Genomic DNA, 19,536 nt, shown 5'->3' on the forward strand with positions numbered 1-19,536 from the left:
CCTCCATTTTTTTCCTTGTTACTTCAAGTTTTCTTTTTTTTAATTGAGAAATAATTGACATACAACATTATATTAGTTTCAGGTGTACAACATAATGCTTCAGTAATTGTATGTATTGTGAAATGATTACCACCGTAAGTCTAGTTAACATCTGTTAGCATATATAGCTACAGAATTTTTTCTTGTGATGAGAACTTTTAAGATCTACTCTCCTAGCAACTTTCAAATATGCACTACACTATTAACTATAGTTGTCAAGCTGTATATTACATTACCATGACTTACTTTATGACTGCAAGTTTGTACCTTTTGACCCCCTCCACTCATTTCACCCACTGTCCGATCCCCACCACTAGCAACCACCAATATATTCTCTGTATCTATGAGCTTGGGGATTTTTTTGTTTGTTTTACCTTTTTTTGTTTTAGATTCCACATATAAGTGAGATCATACAATATTTGTCTTTCTCTGTCTGACTTATTTCACTTATGATAATGCTCTCAAGGCCCATTCATGTTGCAAATGGCAAGATTTCATTCTTTTTATGGCTAAATAATACTCCATTTTGTATATATATACACCACATTTTCTTTATCCTTTCATCCATTGATGAACACTTAGGTTGTTATCCTATCTTGGCTATTGTAAATGTGCCACGATGAACATGGGGGTGCAGATACATTTTTGAGTGAGTGTTTTCATTTTCTTCGGATAAAACTCAGAAACGGAATTGCTGGGTCATATGGCATTCTATTTTTAATTTTTTGAGGAGCCTCCATACTGTTTTCCATAGTGGCTGAGCCAATTTACATTCCTACCAACTATGTATAAAGGGTTCCCTTTTCTTCACATCTTTGCCAATACTTTTTTTCCTTGCCTTTTTGTAATAGACATTTTAATAGGTATGAGGTGATATTTCATTGTGATTTTGGTTTGCATTTTCCTGATGATTAGTGATGCTGAGCATCTTTTTATGTACCTGTTGGTCATCTGTATGTCTTCTTTGGAAAAATGTCTATTCAGATCCTCTGCTCATTTTTAAAAATTGGATATTTTTTTGCTATTGAGTTGTATGAGTTCTTAATATATTTTGAATATTAACCCCTTATCAGGTACGTGATTTGCAATATATTCCCCCATTAAATAGTTTCCCTTCTCATTTAGTTCATGGTTTCCTTTGCTGTGCAAAAGTTTTTTAGTTTGATGCAGTCCCACTTGTTTATTTTTGCTTTTGGTGTCAGATTAAAAAAAATCATCACCATGGTCAATGTCAAGGAGATTACTACCTATGTTTCTTCTAGAAGTTTTATGTTTTCAGATCTTACATTCAAGTTTTTAATCTATTTTGAGTTAATTTTTGTGTATGGTATAAGGTAATAGTTCAGTTTCATTCTTTTTCAATGTGGCTATCCAGTTTCCCAACACCATTTATTGAAGAGACTAGCCTTTCCTCATTGTATATTCTTGGCTCCTTTGTTGTAAATTAATTGGCCACATACGTGTGGGTTTATTTCTGGGATCTCTATTTTGTTCCATTGATCTGTGTGTCTGTTTTTATGCCAGTACCATACTGTTTTGATTACAATAACTTTGTAATATGGTTTGAAATGAGGGAGTGTGATGATTCCAGCTTTGTTGTTCTTTCTCAAGATTGCTTTGGCTAGTTGGGGCCTTTTGTAGTTCCACATAATTGTTTTTTTTTTTTCTGTGGAAAATGCTGTTTAAATTTTGATAGGGATTGCATTGAATTTGTAGATTGCTTTGGATAGTATGGAAATTTTAACAATATTAATTCTTCCAATCCATGTGCACAGAATATCTTTCCATTTCTTTTTTTTTTTTAATTTTTAAATTTTTGGCTGCGTTGGGTCTCCGTTGCTGTGCGTGGGCTTTCTCTAGTTGCAGTGAGCAGGGGTTACTCTTCATTGCAGTGCACAGGCTTCTCATTGTGGTGGCTTCTCTTGTTGCAGAGCACAGGCTCTAGGTGCACAGGCTTCAGTAGTTGTGGCTTGTGGGTTCTAGAGCGCAGGCTCAGTAGTTGTGGCATGTGGGCTTAGTTGCTCCGTGGCATGTGGGATCTTCCCAGACCAGGGCTCAAACCCGTGTCCCCTGCGTTGGCAGGTGGATTCTTAACCACTGCACCACCAGGGAAGCCCCATCATTCCATTTCTTTGTGTCATGTTTAATTTCATCAGTGTCTTACAGTTTTCAGTGTACAGGTCTTTCACTTCCTTGGTTAAATTATTCCTAGGTATTTTATTCTTTTTGATGCAACTGTAAATGGGATTGTTTTCTTTCTCTTTCTGATGGTTCATTATTAGTGTATAGAAACACAACAGATTCCTGTATATTGATTTTATAACTTGTAACTTTACTGAATTTATTAGTTCTAACAGTTATTCTGATGTGATCTTCAGGTTTTTCTATACATAATATCATATCTGCAGATAGTGACAGTTTTACTTCTTCCTTTCCAAATTGGATGCCTTTTATTTCTTTTTCTTGCCTAATTGCTCTGGCTAGGATTTCAAATACTATGTTGAATGAAAGTGATGAGAGTAGGCATTCTTGTTTTTCCTCTGATCTTAGAGGAGAAGCTTTCAGCTTTTCACCATTGGGTATAATGTCAGCTGTGGGCTTGTCATATATGGCCTTTATTATGTTGAGGTATAATCTCTCTGTACCCACTTTGTTGAAAGTTTTAATTATAAATGGATGTTGAATTTTGTCAAATGCTTTTTCTGCATCTATTGAGATGATCATATGATTTTTATCCTTCATTTTGTGGTTTATCTCATTGATTTGCTGGTGTTGAACCATCGTGCACCCCTGGAATAAATCTCACTTAATCATGGTGTATGATCCTTTAAATGTATAGTTGAATTTGGTTTGCTAATATTTTATTGACAGTTTTTGCATCTATATTCATTAGGGATATTGGCCTGTAATTTTACTCATGGCATCCTTGTCTGGTTTCAGTATCAGGGTAATGCTAGTCTTGTAAAATGAGTTTGGAAATGTCCCCTCCTCTTCTGTTTTTGGAAGAGTTTGAGAAAGATTGTTATTAATACATTATTGACCAGAGATGTACTAATATGTCTTTTGTTACCCGAACAGTATTGACTGGAGACGTTTCAGTATTCATTTACATAACAAATTGCCGGCCACAGGTGTTAGTTTCTGCAAAAATCCCCTGGTCAATAATGAGTTAATTTGTCTTTAAATGTTTGGTAGAATTCACCAGTGAAGCTGTCTGGTCTGGACTTTTGTTGGGAATTTTTCGATCACTGATTCAGTCTCCTTACTAGTAATCAGTCTGTTCAGATTTTCTATTTCTTCATGATTCATTCTTAGAAGGTTTCATATTTATAGGAATTTATCCATTTCTTCTAAGTTGTCCAATTTGTTGGTAAATAATTATTCATGATAGTCACTTATCCTTTGCATTTCTGTGATATCAGTTGAAACATCTCTTTCATTTCTGACTGAGTTCTCTTTTTCTTTTCCTTGGTGAGTCCAGTTAAAGGTTTGTCAATTATGTGTATCTTTTCAAAGAACCAGCTCTTGGTTTCATTGATCTTTTCTGTTGTCTTTTTAGTCTCTAACTTTAGGCTTCATTTGTTCTTCTTTTTCTTTTTTTTTTGAGGTGTAAATTTAGGTTGTTTATTTGAGAATTTATTATTTCTGGAGGTAGGCATTCATCTCTATGAACTTCCCTCTTATCACTACTTTTCTGTATCCTGTAAGTTTTGGTATTTTGTATTCCCATTTTCATTTCTCAAGATATTTTTTTATTTCTTTGATTTCTTCATTGATCAATTGGTTGTTCAGTAGCATGTTTAATGTCCACATATTCCTGATTTTTCCAGTTTTCTTCCTGTAATTGATTTCTAGTTTCATTCCATTGTGGTTGGAAAAGATACTTAATATGATTTCAGTCTTCTTAAATTTGTCAAGACTTGTTTTGTGGCCTAACAGGTTATCTATCCTGGAGACTGGTCCATGTGCACTTGAGAAAAATGTGATCAACTTTTTAATTAAATACTCAAACATATTTATAATAGCTATTCTGAAGTTCTTGTCTGCTAATTCCATCATATCAGTCTTTTCCAGGTAATTTTCCAATGACTGATTTTTTTTTCCTGGTTATGGTTTACATTTCCTGCTTGTTCACCTACTAATTTTTAATTGAATATTGGACATTATGTCTTATGTTAAGTGCTTGATTTGTTGTATTTCTTTCAGGAGTGTTGGACTTTGTTCTAGCAGGCAGTTATTTATGGATCAGCTTAATCCTTTTAGGGTTTATTTTTTAATATTTCCTATGGTGGATAGAGTAGCCCTTACTTTAGGCTTAATTTAACCCTATTTCTAAGGCATGTTCAGTGAGAATGCTCCACTCTGGTTAGTTGCAACTCAAGCATCTCCCAACTCTGAGCTCTGGGAACTGTTAAGCTTACAGTTCCCCAGTTATTTTCTGCCTGGCATCATGCAGTTTCACTCTATGCATGCTTGCTTTTGTCTTGAGCAATAGGCCCAAGGTCTGGGACCTTTATGCAGATTTCTGGAACTCTTTTCTTGTGCCAGTCCCTTAACTCTAGTAGTATGCCCCACGAATTCCAGCTACCTTGGCCCTTCTGAACTCTAATCTTTGTGCTCTACTTAGAATTCTTGTTCCTCAACTATAGTTCAGAAAGTATTACCAGGAAGAAAGCCAAGATGTTGTAGGGCTCATCTCACTAGATTTTGTTAGGGGTTACAACTCTATACTGTCTGTTGTCTAATATCTGAAAACTTTTTTTGAGTTTTCTATTTGTTTACATTGGAAGGTAGATCTGGTCTCATTTATTCCATCACAGCCAGAATCATCTTCATTCTTTTCACATATTTTCATTGTGGACAGAATTCTAGGTTGGTAGTTATTTTCTTCTTGCCCTTCCAAGTTACCATTCCATTGTTTTCTGGATTTGATTGTTTCTGTTGAAGAGTCGGCTATAAATGTAATTGTTGATCTTTTAAAGGTAATTCTGTTTTGATTTTTCCCACTAGTTGCTTTCACTATTTTTCATTTGTTTTTCAGCATGTTTACTATGATATGTCTAGGTATATACTTCTTTTTATTTATCCTTCTTGGGGATCATTGAACAGCTTGATTTGTGGCTTGATGCATTTCATTAGTTTGGTAAAGTTCTACACACCATCTCTTTAAAAATTGCTTCTTTACTATTTCTATCTCTTCTCCTTGTGGGATTTCAAATATATATATATACTATAATTTCTCACCAAAACCTCTATGTCTCTTGTCCTATATATTTTCCATTGAAAGAATGGAAAATATATACGATATATATTTTCCTCATTTCGTCCTCATTATGTTAGCATGGTCTGTTTTCAAGTTTGCTATTTTTCTCTTCAGCTATGTATAATCTGCAAATCACATCCTGAGTTCTTAATTTAGGTTGTTTTTTTTTTTCCTTCTCTTGAATGTTCATTAGTTCCTTTTCATCTTTTACAAGATGTCTTCCAAAATTCACTATCTTGTTCTCTTATCTCATTTTGAAGCAGAACTTGAGGCCCCATGCATTTCTGGTCCATTATTGCTCTTAGGCTGTAATCTTTGTAGTTCATTCCAAGCTGAGGTAGTTCACTTGGACCACACTGTTGGGCACTGCACTCTAATACCTGTCCTTTTAACTGTAAAAGGCTAACAAAAATGTCACACTACTTCTCAGCTTCTTCTCTGCCCTTTCTGGAACTGATGAATACTGCCAGAGGAAGAGTGGGCCTAAACACTGGACACATTCTCCTAAGCTTTTGTCTTCCTCTCTGTTGTGGTCCAGTAACTATTCATTATCTTATTAGTTTGTCCACGCCTTTAGGGAGCTGTTTTTTAATATTTTATCCAGTTTTTCTAGATGACCTTTATGGGATGATTGGTCTGAATTAGCTAGTCAGCTATTGTAAGAAATGTCTCATGGGCCAAGTTGGGGTTGAATTTATAGTGGAACTAATCTACTCTGTTTGGTTATTCTCTCCAGCTTCCTTCAGCTTTTTATTTTATTTATTTATTTATTTATTTATGGCTGTGTTGGGTCTTCGTTTCTGTGCGAGGGCTTTCTCTAGTTGCGGCAAGTGGGGGCCACTCTTCATTGCGGTGCGCGGGCCTCTCACTATCGCGGCCTCTCTTGTTGCAGAGCACAGCCTCCAGACGCGCAAGCTCAGTAGGTGTGGCTCACGGGCCTAGTTGCTCCGTGGCATGTGGGATCTTCCCAGACCAGGGCTCGAACCCGTGTCCCCTGCATTGGCAGGCAGATTCTCAACCACTGCGCCACCAGGGAAGCCCACCCTTCAGCTTTTTCAGTGTAGGCACGGAGAAATAAGTTAGTTGGCTTCATGTATGCAACCAATAAACAAGTTTGTTTGGGATAGATTGAGTGTAGAATGTTTCCAAGTTGGTTATTTAGTCCAGGAATATTAAATCTAAACTGGATAAGAAGTGAAGAAAAGAGGGTTGGTGAATTGGGATAAAGTCAAGTGGTAAACAGCCTAAAGAAAATCTTTAGATTCAGGACAGTTGAGTGGAAATAATTGAATAAACAACCAGGAATGGAAGTTGTAGTCAGATGTTTGAATTAGTGCTTTGGAGGGGGAGAAGTTAAAGAGTGATCATGGAAATGGTTGGCTGGAGTGGAGTAGAGGAATTACTAGAGATGAAGATGTAGAGGATCCAAAATCCAGGCTGCCCACTGGGTTAGCCGTATAGATTCTAAAGCCACCCAGCGTAATGTCAGGAGAGGTTAATAGATGGGAGCAACAAGGAGGGTACCAGGCATGTTTACTTTCCAGATCCTGAATCAAAGTTTTGCAAAGCCTTTATACATCCCTTCATTCTCTTAAATGGCCTAATCATACCATGTAAGCTCAAAGATACACAATCATAGTAATGAGTTGGCTTCTTCTGATGGTCAAAAGTGTACCCCTCAGTCTACACCACACAGTTTAGCCCCCTGACGTCCCTAATCAAGCAAGAGACAAATTTCCGGTCAACAATGTCCAGTATTAAAACAGTAGGAATTGATCACTTTCTTCACTTTTTCTCTAGTCTATTCCATGGATGGTAGCCCATATTTGGTGAATTATGTGTAATATAACTTGTAGTGCTCACAGTCGAATTTATCCCTAATGCTAGTATTTAACACCAGCAGATTCACAAGTGATCTTATTGAGAATGTCCCATTTAAAGTAATAAATCTAACTCTAAAAGGAAGTCAGGAAGGGAAACAATCCTCCCATTCTTCAATGGTTCTGTGGGTGCACCAGACCAGGCAATCCTAGAGGTGTTTGAGTTTATCTTGGAAAGGCTAATAAGTAATAATAAAATCAAAGAGTGCAAGAAGCTATGAAGAGGTCTTCAACTGCCATCTAAAATCGCTGAGACAAGGGCATATTTAAAAAATTTATAAATGATAGAGAAAAAGGATAAATTGTAACATATTTCTGGTGGCTAAATGGAATGGGAGAGGCAATCTTGTTAGAGATTTTCCTGAATCATTTATATTGAGAACCACTAAATTAGTCTCTTGGTGCCTAATTCTATAAAAACAGTCAATTTAATTTACTCTAAAATTTTTCCTTCTGAGTTAACCTGAATTTAGTCCCAAGTTCCATACACATTGGCACATTCTCTTTTACATGGATGTCTTTGAATAACTTTTCCCTTAAACATATTAAGCCACCCCCAGATTTTGTCATCATTGTTGCTTTCTTTTTGGAAATATCTTCTCATTCTTTATAGAATTATGCCCAGCGAAAGTATTTCAATAAAATAAATCTGGTTTTTATGAAACAGTTTGGAACCCTGACAGTGCCTTCTAAAAAGATAACAACATTTGATTTTGAATACAATTTTATTTAGCTTTGAACCATCTCAAAATATACAGGTGTGTAACCCCTACTCAAAGACTCATTCCTTTACAATCTCGTCCAAGGACTTAGTTAATAATTAGATAGCTAAATACAACATATTTTAGAACAATATATTCAGACATTAGTACTGACAATTGTGGTATAATAGTTTTTGCACTGGCAGAGAGCCTCTCATTCTAAAGTCTTGTTTCAGCAAGATCTGAAGCATAGTTTCCTTAATTCATTTTTTTGAAGGAGATACCTTTACCAACCACCAAAAATTAGAGAAATTTATGAAAGAAGGCAGACACACTCTTTCAGAACATGGCCTTTACTTTTGTAATAGTTTTCAGTATATGTTCCGTATTCTCTCATTTTTCTCCCAACAATGAAATGTCACAATATGTGCTAATTCTCCGATGGAATACTCTTTCCTCTTTCCTCCCTGCCTCTGATTATGTCAGCACCATCGACTGGCTGGGGGAGCAAGATAAAAGTGCATGCGTGTCTCCAGGGAGGCCGGCCTGACCCAGCTGGAATCAGTCAGTTGGGGCGGGTGTGGGAGCTCATCCTGGAATGAACAGACAGGGCTGGGCAGGTGGACGAAAGGAGTCCAGAAGCCCCTAAACAGAGTGACTGCAAGGGGGAAACGTCCGTGTCACTTCTCTTCAGCAATTGAAAGTGATTATCTTTAAAAATGGTTTGGTGGCAGCTTCCAGGAAAAGGCAGCATTTTTGTTCATCAATGTATTATTATGGGTATATCCAGTCTCCCACTGTGGGACCTGTGTAGCGAATTCATTGCAGGCTGGGGTTCTAGGTGCTCGTCTTGGACCTCAGTCACCCGCTGCAGCTGGGAGTCCCCTGAAAGGCTAAAAACACTGTCCCTAGTTGTGGCCATTTCCTGACAAGTCCCTGTGGGTGCTTGCCCACACAGAAAGCCACCCCTTGATGGTCTTATTGTCTTTACTGGGATTTCCCCCAAAGCACACCCGTGTAAAGGATTTTGGTGCCAGCTGTTTATTGGCGAGATGAACCCAGAAAGCATAATGAGCTTGGAAGTGAGGCAAGGGAAGGAGAAAAGCCAATACAGTGGGTGCTAATGAGTGGGTTCCTGCAACCTTTGTGCTCAGGCCCGCTGGGGGACCCCCTGAGGGCGTGGCAAGCCTTGGTTTGCCCGCCGAGGGCCAGAAGCTGCAGGATTTGTTAAGCGTTACTCCTGAGGCCTTGGCTTTTGGTTTCTGGTCTGCGGCCAGAGAGTGCTAGGAGGATACAGGCAGCTCCTGACTTGAAAGAGAAGCCTCTGCAGCGCCCACCACCCCATGACCCCCGTGTGGACCAGGGGGCATGGAAGGGTGGCCACCCTCGGCCGGTCTGACAGCACTGACACAAGAGCACAGCCCCACACCGTGTGGCCCAGCCCGAGTCTGTGGCTCTGTACAGGCGTCTGCGTGGCGTGGGCCTGGGGCTCTGGGAATTCATCCTGCTTCGTGGGAAGTAAGCAGTCTGCGCAGAGAGGACTTAACCCAGGGATGGAAATGTGGAACAGTGACTGCACTAAAACACGCAGGCCTGGCCTTAGTAATTTAGGGAAGCTTTCATTCAGCTTCCGAACCTTCTCGAAACCCTTCCTCCCTGTCTATGCTGGAAATACAGGCCCTCATTGCTCAGAGGCATTGAAGCCCCAGCTCAGGTTCATCATTAAAAACAAAACATTTTAAATTGGCCATAATTAGGTGTTCTTTCCTAGATTAGGACAGAGCTCTTTAAAGATGGCTCCTGAAAAGACTGGCAAGAGAAACATTAACAACAGCAACAAAAGAAGGTTAGCTGTGGATTTTATAATCTTTTCTGTCTTGAGCATGTCAGTATGAAGCATTGCTGAGTTAAATGCTTCTAGTAACCAAGAGATGAGCCAGTCTGACTGTGACTACGCATGTATTCACACATGTACACAACTTCAAGGTCAAACCGTCTTTAGGTTTTACATGTATACCCACATATGTATCGAGATTAGTTTTTAAAAGATTTAGGATTAATCTTGTCACCCACTGGTATGACTATTTGGACAGGCTTTTTCTCTTTGTTCAGCAATGATTGAACTGCTTGGAAATGCTGAGACATCTCACACACATGCACACAGAGCGTTAGGTTAATCCGATGTCCAAATTGATTTTGCATTTTTCCTCCCCAGCTTCCTGGGTACCCATTCCTGCCATTGCTTTTTTTTTTTTTTCATTTTAAAATTTTATATTGGAGTATGGTTGATTTAGTTTCAGGTGTACCCATTCCTGCTATTCCTTCTGAGAGTTTAAATATTTAGTATTGCCAGCCAAGCTGCCTCATCTCTGAGCCTATTGTGAGCGGGGTGCTCTTTGGTAATTAGCTCCAGGTTACGGGGGAAGGGAATGCATGTGCTCTGGGTGCAGTAAGCCAGGTAGGCTTGTCCTGCTGCCGGCTTCCCAGGTTTACAGAAAGGCATTGTCTTAAGGGAGTGAGGGTGTCCTCCCTGCAGGAGAGCTTGAGAGTCCATTGTTAGCATCTCTTCCCAACTCTGAGTTGTGACCTTACAAATCAGTAGCTTAAAATTGGGCATGGTGGGGGAATACTTCAACCATGGAAGTCAGCACTCACTACCAATCAGTACCATAATCCTGCACTGCTCGCTGTTAACCATTTATCAGGATACCACTGGGTGGGTCGTGTTGTATTCCACGAAAAGAAAGCAGGCCCCTTTTGCTAATGCTGCTCTGAGCCTGGGAAAATAACCATGGCCTTTACAACTCCTGACGTGGGCCCTGCGTGTCAGGGGCGCCCCAGCTGGTGCCTTGACTGGGCAGTACGTGCCAGGCAGTGTGGGATCCCTAATAGGCATGGCGCCCTAGGTGAGGGGACCCCAGAGCAGACACAGACATGGTCTTGTGAGCAGCTATGGGAGCTTCTTGGTAGCTGGGTACATAATGTGGAATTCCATTTACAGACTTCTAGGGTTTGCCAGGCTTCACTTGCCCATCTCTCTTTTCCTGGGACTCTCATTTCTAAAGATGCTTAAAATATCCACCGTAGAAATACACTGGGCAAACTGTGAACAGACTGTTAAGTTCCAGGGGCCCTTTATGCAGCCTGTCTCAACGGGACAGGCATTATAGTCCTCTAAGCTGCAGAACTCCTCCTCCAAGGCCACTGAGGCCCAGAGCAGTACGGTGGAAGGCCCGGAAGGCCCGCCGAGGGAATCCCATCGGCTCTTTGCTACTATGGTTTGGTTTAATTACCCTCTTAAAGAGGCAAGTTGCCTATCTTACCCATAGGCTTTTGGGACAGAAAAATATCTGGCCTTTTGCGTTCTTGAAGAAAACAGGAAGAGAGAACATCAACCCAGATCATATTTAAAGTCTTGAGGCATAAGAATTCAAAAAGAATCTTTTCAGAACTCCCTGTGTATCTTAGATTTTAAAGAGACCCACATTTTACAACCAAGGCCTTGTTTTGCAGGGACCTAAGGGAGGCTCCCTTAAAATAGACTGAGTTCAGTGCCTCATAATAGCTGGATCTGTATTTAATTAGCCGTGGCAATGAAACAAAGAAACAATGGTAACACATAGATAAGTTAAAACAAAAGGAACCAACCAGAAACCCGCCCTCAACCACTGCCTTCCACTCTCCAACCCTGAGCAACATTTCAGTAAAGGCTTTAAATATGAAGTAGCTGATGAACATGGAAATGACTCAGAATTAGACAACTAGAGAAAAACGAGACACCAGCTGATGACCATTAGACATTGCTCTGTACACACTATCAAACGAACTACTGTTGTTCCTTGGCATCAAGTTCTCTCCCCCCACCTCTCTGCTGTGGTCTAATTGGTTTCTCAAGAGGCAACATGCCGGCTGTCACATCCTAAGAGAAAAATGGGAGGAGACAGGGAAGATGAAGAGCAAGGTAGAGCAGCTTTCAGACCAGCTACTCTTTTATTGCTCCCAGGATAGGACAGAAAAACATCAGACTAGGCAGGCTTGACCTATGAGTTGAAAGGTCAAGCTAAAATACTTGGCACAAATAATGTTCCGCAAGTTCCTGTCTTTTTCTGTGGGCGGGGGTCTTCAAGATGATGATGCAGATGGACCGAGGTCAGGTCCTGGTGGGGGTCAGGCCCCAGCAAGACGGCCACAGAGTGAGGAGCGCTAGGGGGCTGCCTAACACCCCGGTTCCTCGGCAGAGAGCTGTGGGAACTGTCACTCCAGGCCTGTACTAATGATAGTCCCCAGGCACACCGTTCCCTTCACAGGAAGGTCCAGAGAGAAGGGACACCACCTACTGGAAAGGGTCTCTAAAACATGCAAGGATAGGAGAGCCTTAAGACTAAGGCTTTTAAGTAAAAATGACACTTTCTTCTCTAAAGTAAATGGACGGAACAGTATTCTGAAAGACACAATTCCATAAGCAAGGGCTGGGCTACCAAGTAAAAGACCTGATCACGAGTAGCAGGAGGAACAGTTCTTGCTCCTGTTACGGTTTCGGGTCCCTACGTAAGCACCGATTTTCTGGAGAAGCACTTGCTGCCATCACCCCAACTTCACAAAATTGCTAGAAAAAGAGAAGCTAGTTTTTAGCTGATCTCAAAAGCCTCGATGTAAAAATCACAGACTTAAAGGACACCTACAGCAGGTCCTTTTTCCCACGTGGAGTGGACCTTTCCTTTCCAGGGCTGAGACAAGGAACTCTAATCAAGCCCTCTGCCTGTAAGGCCTGTGTTCTTTCTCTGAGGAGAATCTCGGCCTCAGGGTGAAGACAGTGGCTTGTTCTAAGTCTTTTTTTTAAAAACAAATTTGATAAATACTATCAATATGAAACTTTCCACTAAAGAAGTCAGAAATTTCTGATTATATTCAGAAAGGAAAAGGGTTTTTTTTTTTTTTTTTTTTTGGTGGTTTGTTTAAAAACTATTGAACCTACTTTGGGAAATGGATGTGCAGTATAAAGTGCTTTAAGGAAGGAAAGATTTATCCCAATACTCCTTATAATAAAAAACATTCTTGGAGAGGCTTAGGCAACTTCAAGAGAAGGAAAACTCAAGAATGAAGAAAACTGTAGTACAAACTTATGGCCAAAAATACTGTATTTTTAACCAGCAAGATCATCGGGGCATTATTATACAACATTAGGTGTTTTTTTGCAAAACTAGTTCCCATCCCCAAACAATAGACAATACATGCATTTGAATGACATTTTAAGAACAGTAAATATGATTCTTTTAAATACTGCAAGTTAAAAATGTTTTTCTGACAAAACTCCCTAAATACATAGGTCTAGTAAGGGTTTCCAGCATGATGACAGGTGAGGAATCCAGCAAGTTGCATTTAGAGAGTTCTTTGAGGAAAAGAAATCCACCAAAAACATGTGTTTCAGTCGAAGTAACCTGAACAAAGTTAACATAGTAATTTTCCATCTTCCTTTTCTAAACTTAAAAATATTCTACTGAAGAATATCTTCTCCCTGTTGTTTTTCTGTCTACCAAAGCTTATATGGAAGTCAGAATTCCTTTATCCAAGTGAGATCCAATTTTACCCAATAGATGTTTTCATAACATGTAAATGCCACTTACTATTGGGTTGGAATCATATGGGGAAATGGAGGATACATGATAAGGGAGGTAAGAAGGAAATTAATATTTGAGCACCTACTATGTGCTGGGTGTATATGCATACTTTGAACAGATGATTCTAGAAGCAACAGGGTTATTGAAGGGCATTGGTAGTTGGGAAGACAGCAGGAAATGGTTATTCTGTGAGAAAAACAAGTGGCAAGTTCAGACTGTGTACTAAGTATCTACGAAACAGCAGGTGTTTGGCTCCAAAAATCTCTAGCTAGTCATATACAACTAAGCTATTTCTTTTCCTAATTTTATGGAATCAAAATGAAATCCCAAAGACATAGTTACCAGGACAGATCTATTAACGCTACATATGCTGGAAATATGTAGAGATAGATAAACACAATGTTACTAGTTTTAATTTTTGTGTGTGTTTCTAACCAAAGATCATCTTTGGAAGAAAACAGTATACCAAGCACACCTTATCTGTGTCAACTGAGATGTTGTCAATTACCAATTAAGTGGTTTTAAACCCTTATTTAATTTTAAGAAGAGCAGCAATATCCGTTATAATATTTGGGTACACTTTATTTTTATATGGGTTAACATTCTGCTATATTTCATTTCATTCATTCTTTTTGAGAAACTGAAAACAAAGGGAAATTGAGGGTAACTTGATTATTTCCAACCAGTATCTGAGTCTTGCAGTATCTTATTATGCAGCCCTTTCTTCCCATTATTTTTATATATTTTTTGCAAATAATAGTCATTTTTGACCCATATCCAGCATAAATAGCTTTTCACTGATTCCTAACTTAAGACAACTAAAATTTACAATCATGTGGCAGTATAAATTTTAAAATTACAGTTCGTACACCTTGACAATCAAGATAGTCTGAAGTACAAAAAGTAAATTGTCCTTTAGCTGAATTACCTTTTTTAAATATTAGACCTGCTAGTTAATCTACAAAAAAATACAAGTTTTGGGTGTTCCTTAAATACCTTTTGTAGATGTCATCTGCTAGTAAACAACATATGCAGGTTTCTAGAAGATTTTCCCCCCCAATCTATTCATGACATTCAACAGAGCTCTTTATATGAAAATGTATTTAAAAACAAACACTTTGAGGGGATTTATTTACTTTTGTTATTTCCCTTTGTTTCAGATATGAGGCACAAACTTCTGAATTTAAGCTCTGTAAGGCATAGTACAAACCTCCAATTTACAAATAAGGGATTCTCTGTGGGTTGGAACTGCCATGTCACGCAAAAAGGGAAAAATCATCTGTAAACTGGTACACTGCAATGTGTTAAGTGAGTCATGAAACGGCTGCTTGCCTTGGTCTGCTGAAGAAAGGTTTCTGTGTTTTGTGTTTTTGTTTTTCAATAAGACATGCCCAAGTCACCACAAAACTCGCCACAGGCCTCCGTTACTGTTACCGAGAGCATCAACAAGAGGGGTCCAGCGGCACACGCTTAGAATGCTTGCAATCACAATAATAATAGAAAGCATGAGTAAACTTTGTTTTTATACAAAACTGAAAAGAATCCCTTCCCACCCCAGACCCTTCAGTAAAACCCCAAACAAAGAAACAAAAAAGAAAATCCTTTAGCTTCGACTGACTAGTGTGGATACAATTCAGTTTCTATGCATCACTGTAACTAGGGTGATCAATTTTTTCCTTTCTCAAGAGAAGGGATCTTGTCATGCACCCTAAGATGAACAGTGAGACCACAAACCTCAATTCTGCATAGCAATTCCATCCCGATTTCATAAAGACAAATATAACAATCTTTCCCTGTTTTGCTCAGCTTCTTCGAGCTTTGAGATCAGGTTTAATTGACTACATCTACTATAGCTCTATTAAATAGAATATCTTGATTCCCTAAAACTGTAACACTTATGACCTTGTGATGAGGTTTTCTCTATACACACTGTAGGCCTTCAAATGTTGTTGTTTATACTTTTTTTTTCTTTTCTTTTTTTTTTTTTTTTTTTTTTTTGCTGCACCAAATTTAAGATCGCCCTTTCAGGCAAGCAGTGGTCGCTAGCTGTTAAAACATTTCCTTAGTGGATCACAATAGCTTCTAAAACTGCCTTTCTAATAAAGGCCATCAGAGAGGTAATACTAAACTGTGCATATTTGCCAAATAAGAATATGAATTGTATAAAAGCTCATATTCCAATCCTAGGTCAAATGGCAAAAGTTCTACAAAGTTGGTTTCCATGTTTGTATAAAAGCTCCAACTGATTTTTGCTATGAAATTACCTTTGGGTCTTAAGACCTTTGGGTCTTATAATCAGTATACCTCTACTCAGGAATGTGCAAATGATTTTATATAGCACGATGCTAGTACCGCTCCGTACGATAGTAAGGTTTTTTTTTCTTTTCTAAATGGAAAAAAAAAAATATCCCTAGTCAGAAATAAACTGACAAATTTACATTCTCCTCTCTTAAAAAAGTAAATAAAATAACATTATTCAAAATGTGAATTAGCTATAAGACACACAATACAATTACATAGATACATATCAATACAGCACATTCAATCTGCCAAAAAATTAATGATTACAAAGCCAGTATGGATGATGCAATATCAAGGGAGAGATGTATATACAATGATTAGAGCATTCGTAATTGCACTATACCTACAGGCAGTCTGTTTCTTAATTAAATTACAGGTGCTTTCTGAATAAGGAGGAAAAAAAAAAACCAAGTAACCTGTGTAGTTTGAGGCTGGGAGAGTAAAGAATGGGAACATTCCATTACTACTTAGTAACTCTGGTTCTCATCTGATAAGCCATTGATTTTCTCCCTCTCCTTTATTGTTCCAAAAGAGTGATTTATATGAAAGTTTAGACTCGTGCCAAATAGTATTGTAGTTAAACTGAGACCAGCATCATGGCCTAATTCTAACTTCCCAGCAGGTTTAAAACAGTCATGACTTATTTTCTTAAACCATATTTCAACTCAAACTGCTTGACAGAAGCTCATCAATACATGTGCTGTGTTTTTTGCATTGGTTGAAAAATTGCACATATAGAATTCCAGATCTCTCTCCTACGATGTTCAGTTATATAAATACATGTTCTATAGAACAGAGAGGTTACTTTTGAGTTTCGGTCCACAAATCTTCCTTAAGTTCAACTCAGCCAGTCACCAGTTTAAGATCCCAAAGATGGTAAACTAGCAGTAACTTCAGATTCTGCAAATTAAAGGTGTCAGAATAATACTATCATCAACCAATGTTCTTGGCAGACCTACTTGACCTTAGAGAACACAAAGAGAGTAAAGCTGGCTTCAAATGAAGAGAGAAAAGCAGATTTCATGGGGTATCACACAGGACAGCTTTTCCACATTGCCGATTTAGATGCTCAACATGGAATGTGGACACAAAACAATGTGATTTTAAGGGCAAAGAAAAGGATAGACTATGAGAGTCAGATTGACAGTGACCAACTGTTTGGCAACTGGTGTTTCAGGTTCATTCGCAGCCAAACATTTTAGCCTTCACAGTCTTACTCTCTTACATTTTAAGATACTGGCTTTTATCTTTTAAGTTCTTACTAAAAATTTTTTTTTTAAAAGCCAGCTTTGGCAACACATACCCATTAATAAAAGTCATTTTTAAAATTGTGGCCCAAACACTAGGAAAAAAGAAAAAACGGAGGAAAAGTTTGAACTGAAGGAAAAAAAAATTAAGAGCAACCTATGAAAAGGATCTGGGTAGCAGCCATTGGGATAATGTAGTGTCTCTTGGCATATTTTTTTGGCATCTGCAGTTTGAAGAAAGCAGGGTGAAAAAAAAAGGGAAGGAAAGGAGGAAGGACAATGGCACATGGCATTTCAAAAGAAAGGACTTCTGTGTGTCTTGGCCCGTGCCTTACTGACTTCTGTACAGTTCACTGAGCAACCAAGCTATGGCTGAAGGTAGAAATCCAAAAAAAAAAAAAAAAAAAAAAAAGACACTTAACCGTTAGATGGGCATCCACTGTCCCAGCCCAAAGTGAGGCAAAACAATATATAAAAAAAAACCTCTACGTGTGTATCCAGAGCAATACACTTAAAACCACAGTATTAATACTTATAATCCTTCAGCAAAAACTACAAACTGTTAAATTAAGCTGATGTTGATGGCTTAAATTGAATGACAATTGTCCTGACTGTATCATTTGAGAGAAAAAGTTGACCAAGAATGGAACTAGGATAAAGACCATTGTAATGTGGGAAAAATCAGGAGGAAGGGATGGGTTAGGAAAAGGAAAATCAGCTTCATTTTGCTCAATAGAAAAGAAGAGGGGAGAGAGAGAGAGAGGAAGAAACAGCTCTTTGTGAGTGTATGACTTGAGAATTTAAAATACATTGAGTCACAAGGTTTTGCCTAAAAAAAAGAGAGGAAATGTGCTGGGACTGTACTTCAGCATCCTGTTTTTCCTCTGAATAGTTTAAATAAAATCATAATATTTACTACAAACTCTGTGGACACGCTCACACAGAGTCCAGGACGGCAATAAATTAGTATTATGCAAATTGTTTTCCACAGAAATACAGTCCCTCTTGTATAGCTTCAATAGCCCACCAGGGAAGGGAAGGGCGGTGTCAAGGAGGCACAATTAGACCAGATTGTACTCCTTCAGGTTCAATTGGAGGATGGTGTCTTTGACGGCGGCAAAGACAAAGCGGATGTTCTCGGTGTCTGTGGCGCATGTGAAATGGGAGTAGATAATTTTGTCACTGTCTGGATTCAGGTCCACGAACATCTTCAGGATGAATTCTCGAGCTGCCTGGGCATCTCGCTGGGGTCCTGTTGGCCAAGGGAGGAAAGGGACATTTGTCAGCTGATCTGTTAAGGCATTTGCTCAGTAAATGTTTACTGATGCTCACAAAGACGTCTTCAGTGCAGATGTGATCTGTTATAAGCATCTTCCTCAACACTACTATGTGTAATTGCTCCTCTTTGTCACTTTACCTGCCCATCCATTCATCTCCATCCATCCACAGAATGTGATTAGGTGAAAACAGGCAGAGCGCTTGAAGGGCAGGCTACGTTTAGCTCTGATTCTTTGGGAGATAGGGAGCCACAGCAGAATCTTCAGTAGGGGTGTGATTAGTTTACTTCTGTTGGACTGAGTTTAACTGCGCTGGTTTCAGCTGCATGATAAGCATGGGTACAACATAACTGCCTCAGGCTCTCTTGTCAATCTGCCCCCCTGTGTCTCCCCTCCCCCACTCCATGATGGATCATTTTACATTCTCCAGACTGAAATCTCTCTCAGAATACAAAACCTGTTCCTTAAGGTCTGGTCCATCTACAGCTGTCCTCTGTAGCCTCACTTCTGGTGTTTCTGAGCAAACCACATTTATGAGAATTCAATTAACTACGTGTGATGATTTAAAAAGTTGGTTTACATTTTCTTACATTTATCCAGGGTTTCTTATGTGCCAAGCACTGTCTTAGAAGGATTATGGTACATTTATCAGGATATATGAAGAACTTATTTAATAATTTTGCAACAGGTTCTTAGATATGACACCAAAGTCACAGGCAACAAAAGAGAAAACAGATCAATTGGACTTCATCAAAATTAAGAACTTTTGTATATCAAAGGACATCAAGAAAGTAAAAAGACAACCTACACACTCTGCTGTATAGCAGTAATTAACACAACATTATAATTCAACTATACTTCAATAAAAAATAAAAAAAAAAGAATGACAAAAAAAAAAGACAACCTACAGAATGGGAGAAAATATTTGCAAGTCACATATCTGCTAAGGGGGTAAATATCCAGAATATATCAAGAACTCCTACGATTCAACAACAAAAAGACAACCTGATAAAAAGATGGGCAAAGGACTTGAATAAACATTTCTCTCAGGAAGATATATAAATGGCCAATAAGCACATGAAAAGATGCTCAACATCATTAGGGAATGCAAATCAAAATCACAACAAAGGGACCACTTCACATCTACTAGAATGGCTATAATCAAATCAAGTGGAAAATAACAAGTGTTAGTAAGCATGTGGAGGAATCT

At 38.7% G+C, this 19,536-nt stretch overlaps 2 protein-coding genes across 4 annotated transcripts in view; one reads left to right on the top strand and one right to left on the bottom strand.

Moving 5' to 3' along the window:
• LOC309633113 (uncharacterized protein) overlaps positions 1–19,536 on the top strand; it is a gene marked incomplete at its 5' end in the record, with an annotated part of 77,209 nt that overhangs the window by 46,764 nt on the left and 10,909 nt on the right. The window lies entirely within an intron of this gene.
• The window catches only part of GNAQ (G protein subunit alpha q), a 288,439-nt gene continuing 281,906 nt past the window's right edge, over positions 13,004–19,536 (bottom strand). The window contains exon 7 of the mRNA XM_082401495.1: positions 13,004–18,301. Within this exon, the coding sequence (XP_082257621.1) occupies positions 18,111–18,301 (191 nt within the window). The 3' untranslated portion in view covers positions 13,004–18,110. The remainder of the gene's footprint in view (positions 18,302–19,536) is intronic.

Source organism: Balaenoptera borealis, assembly GCF_965194805.1.
Source record: "Balaenoptera borealis genome assembly, chromosome: 8".
In the NCBI taxonomy this organism is placed as follows: Eukaryota; Metazoa; Chordata; class Mammalia; order Artiodactyla; family Balaenopteridae; genus Balaenoptera; species Balaenoptera borealis.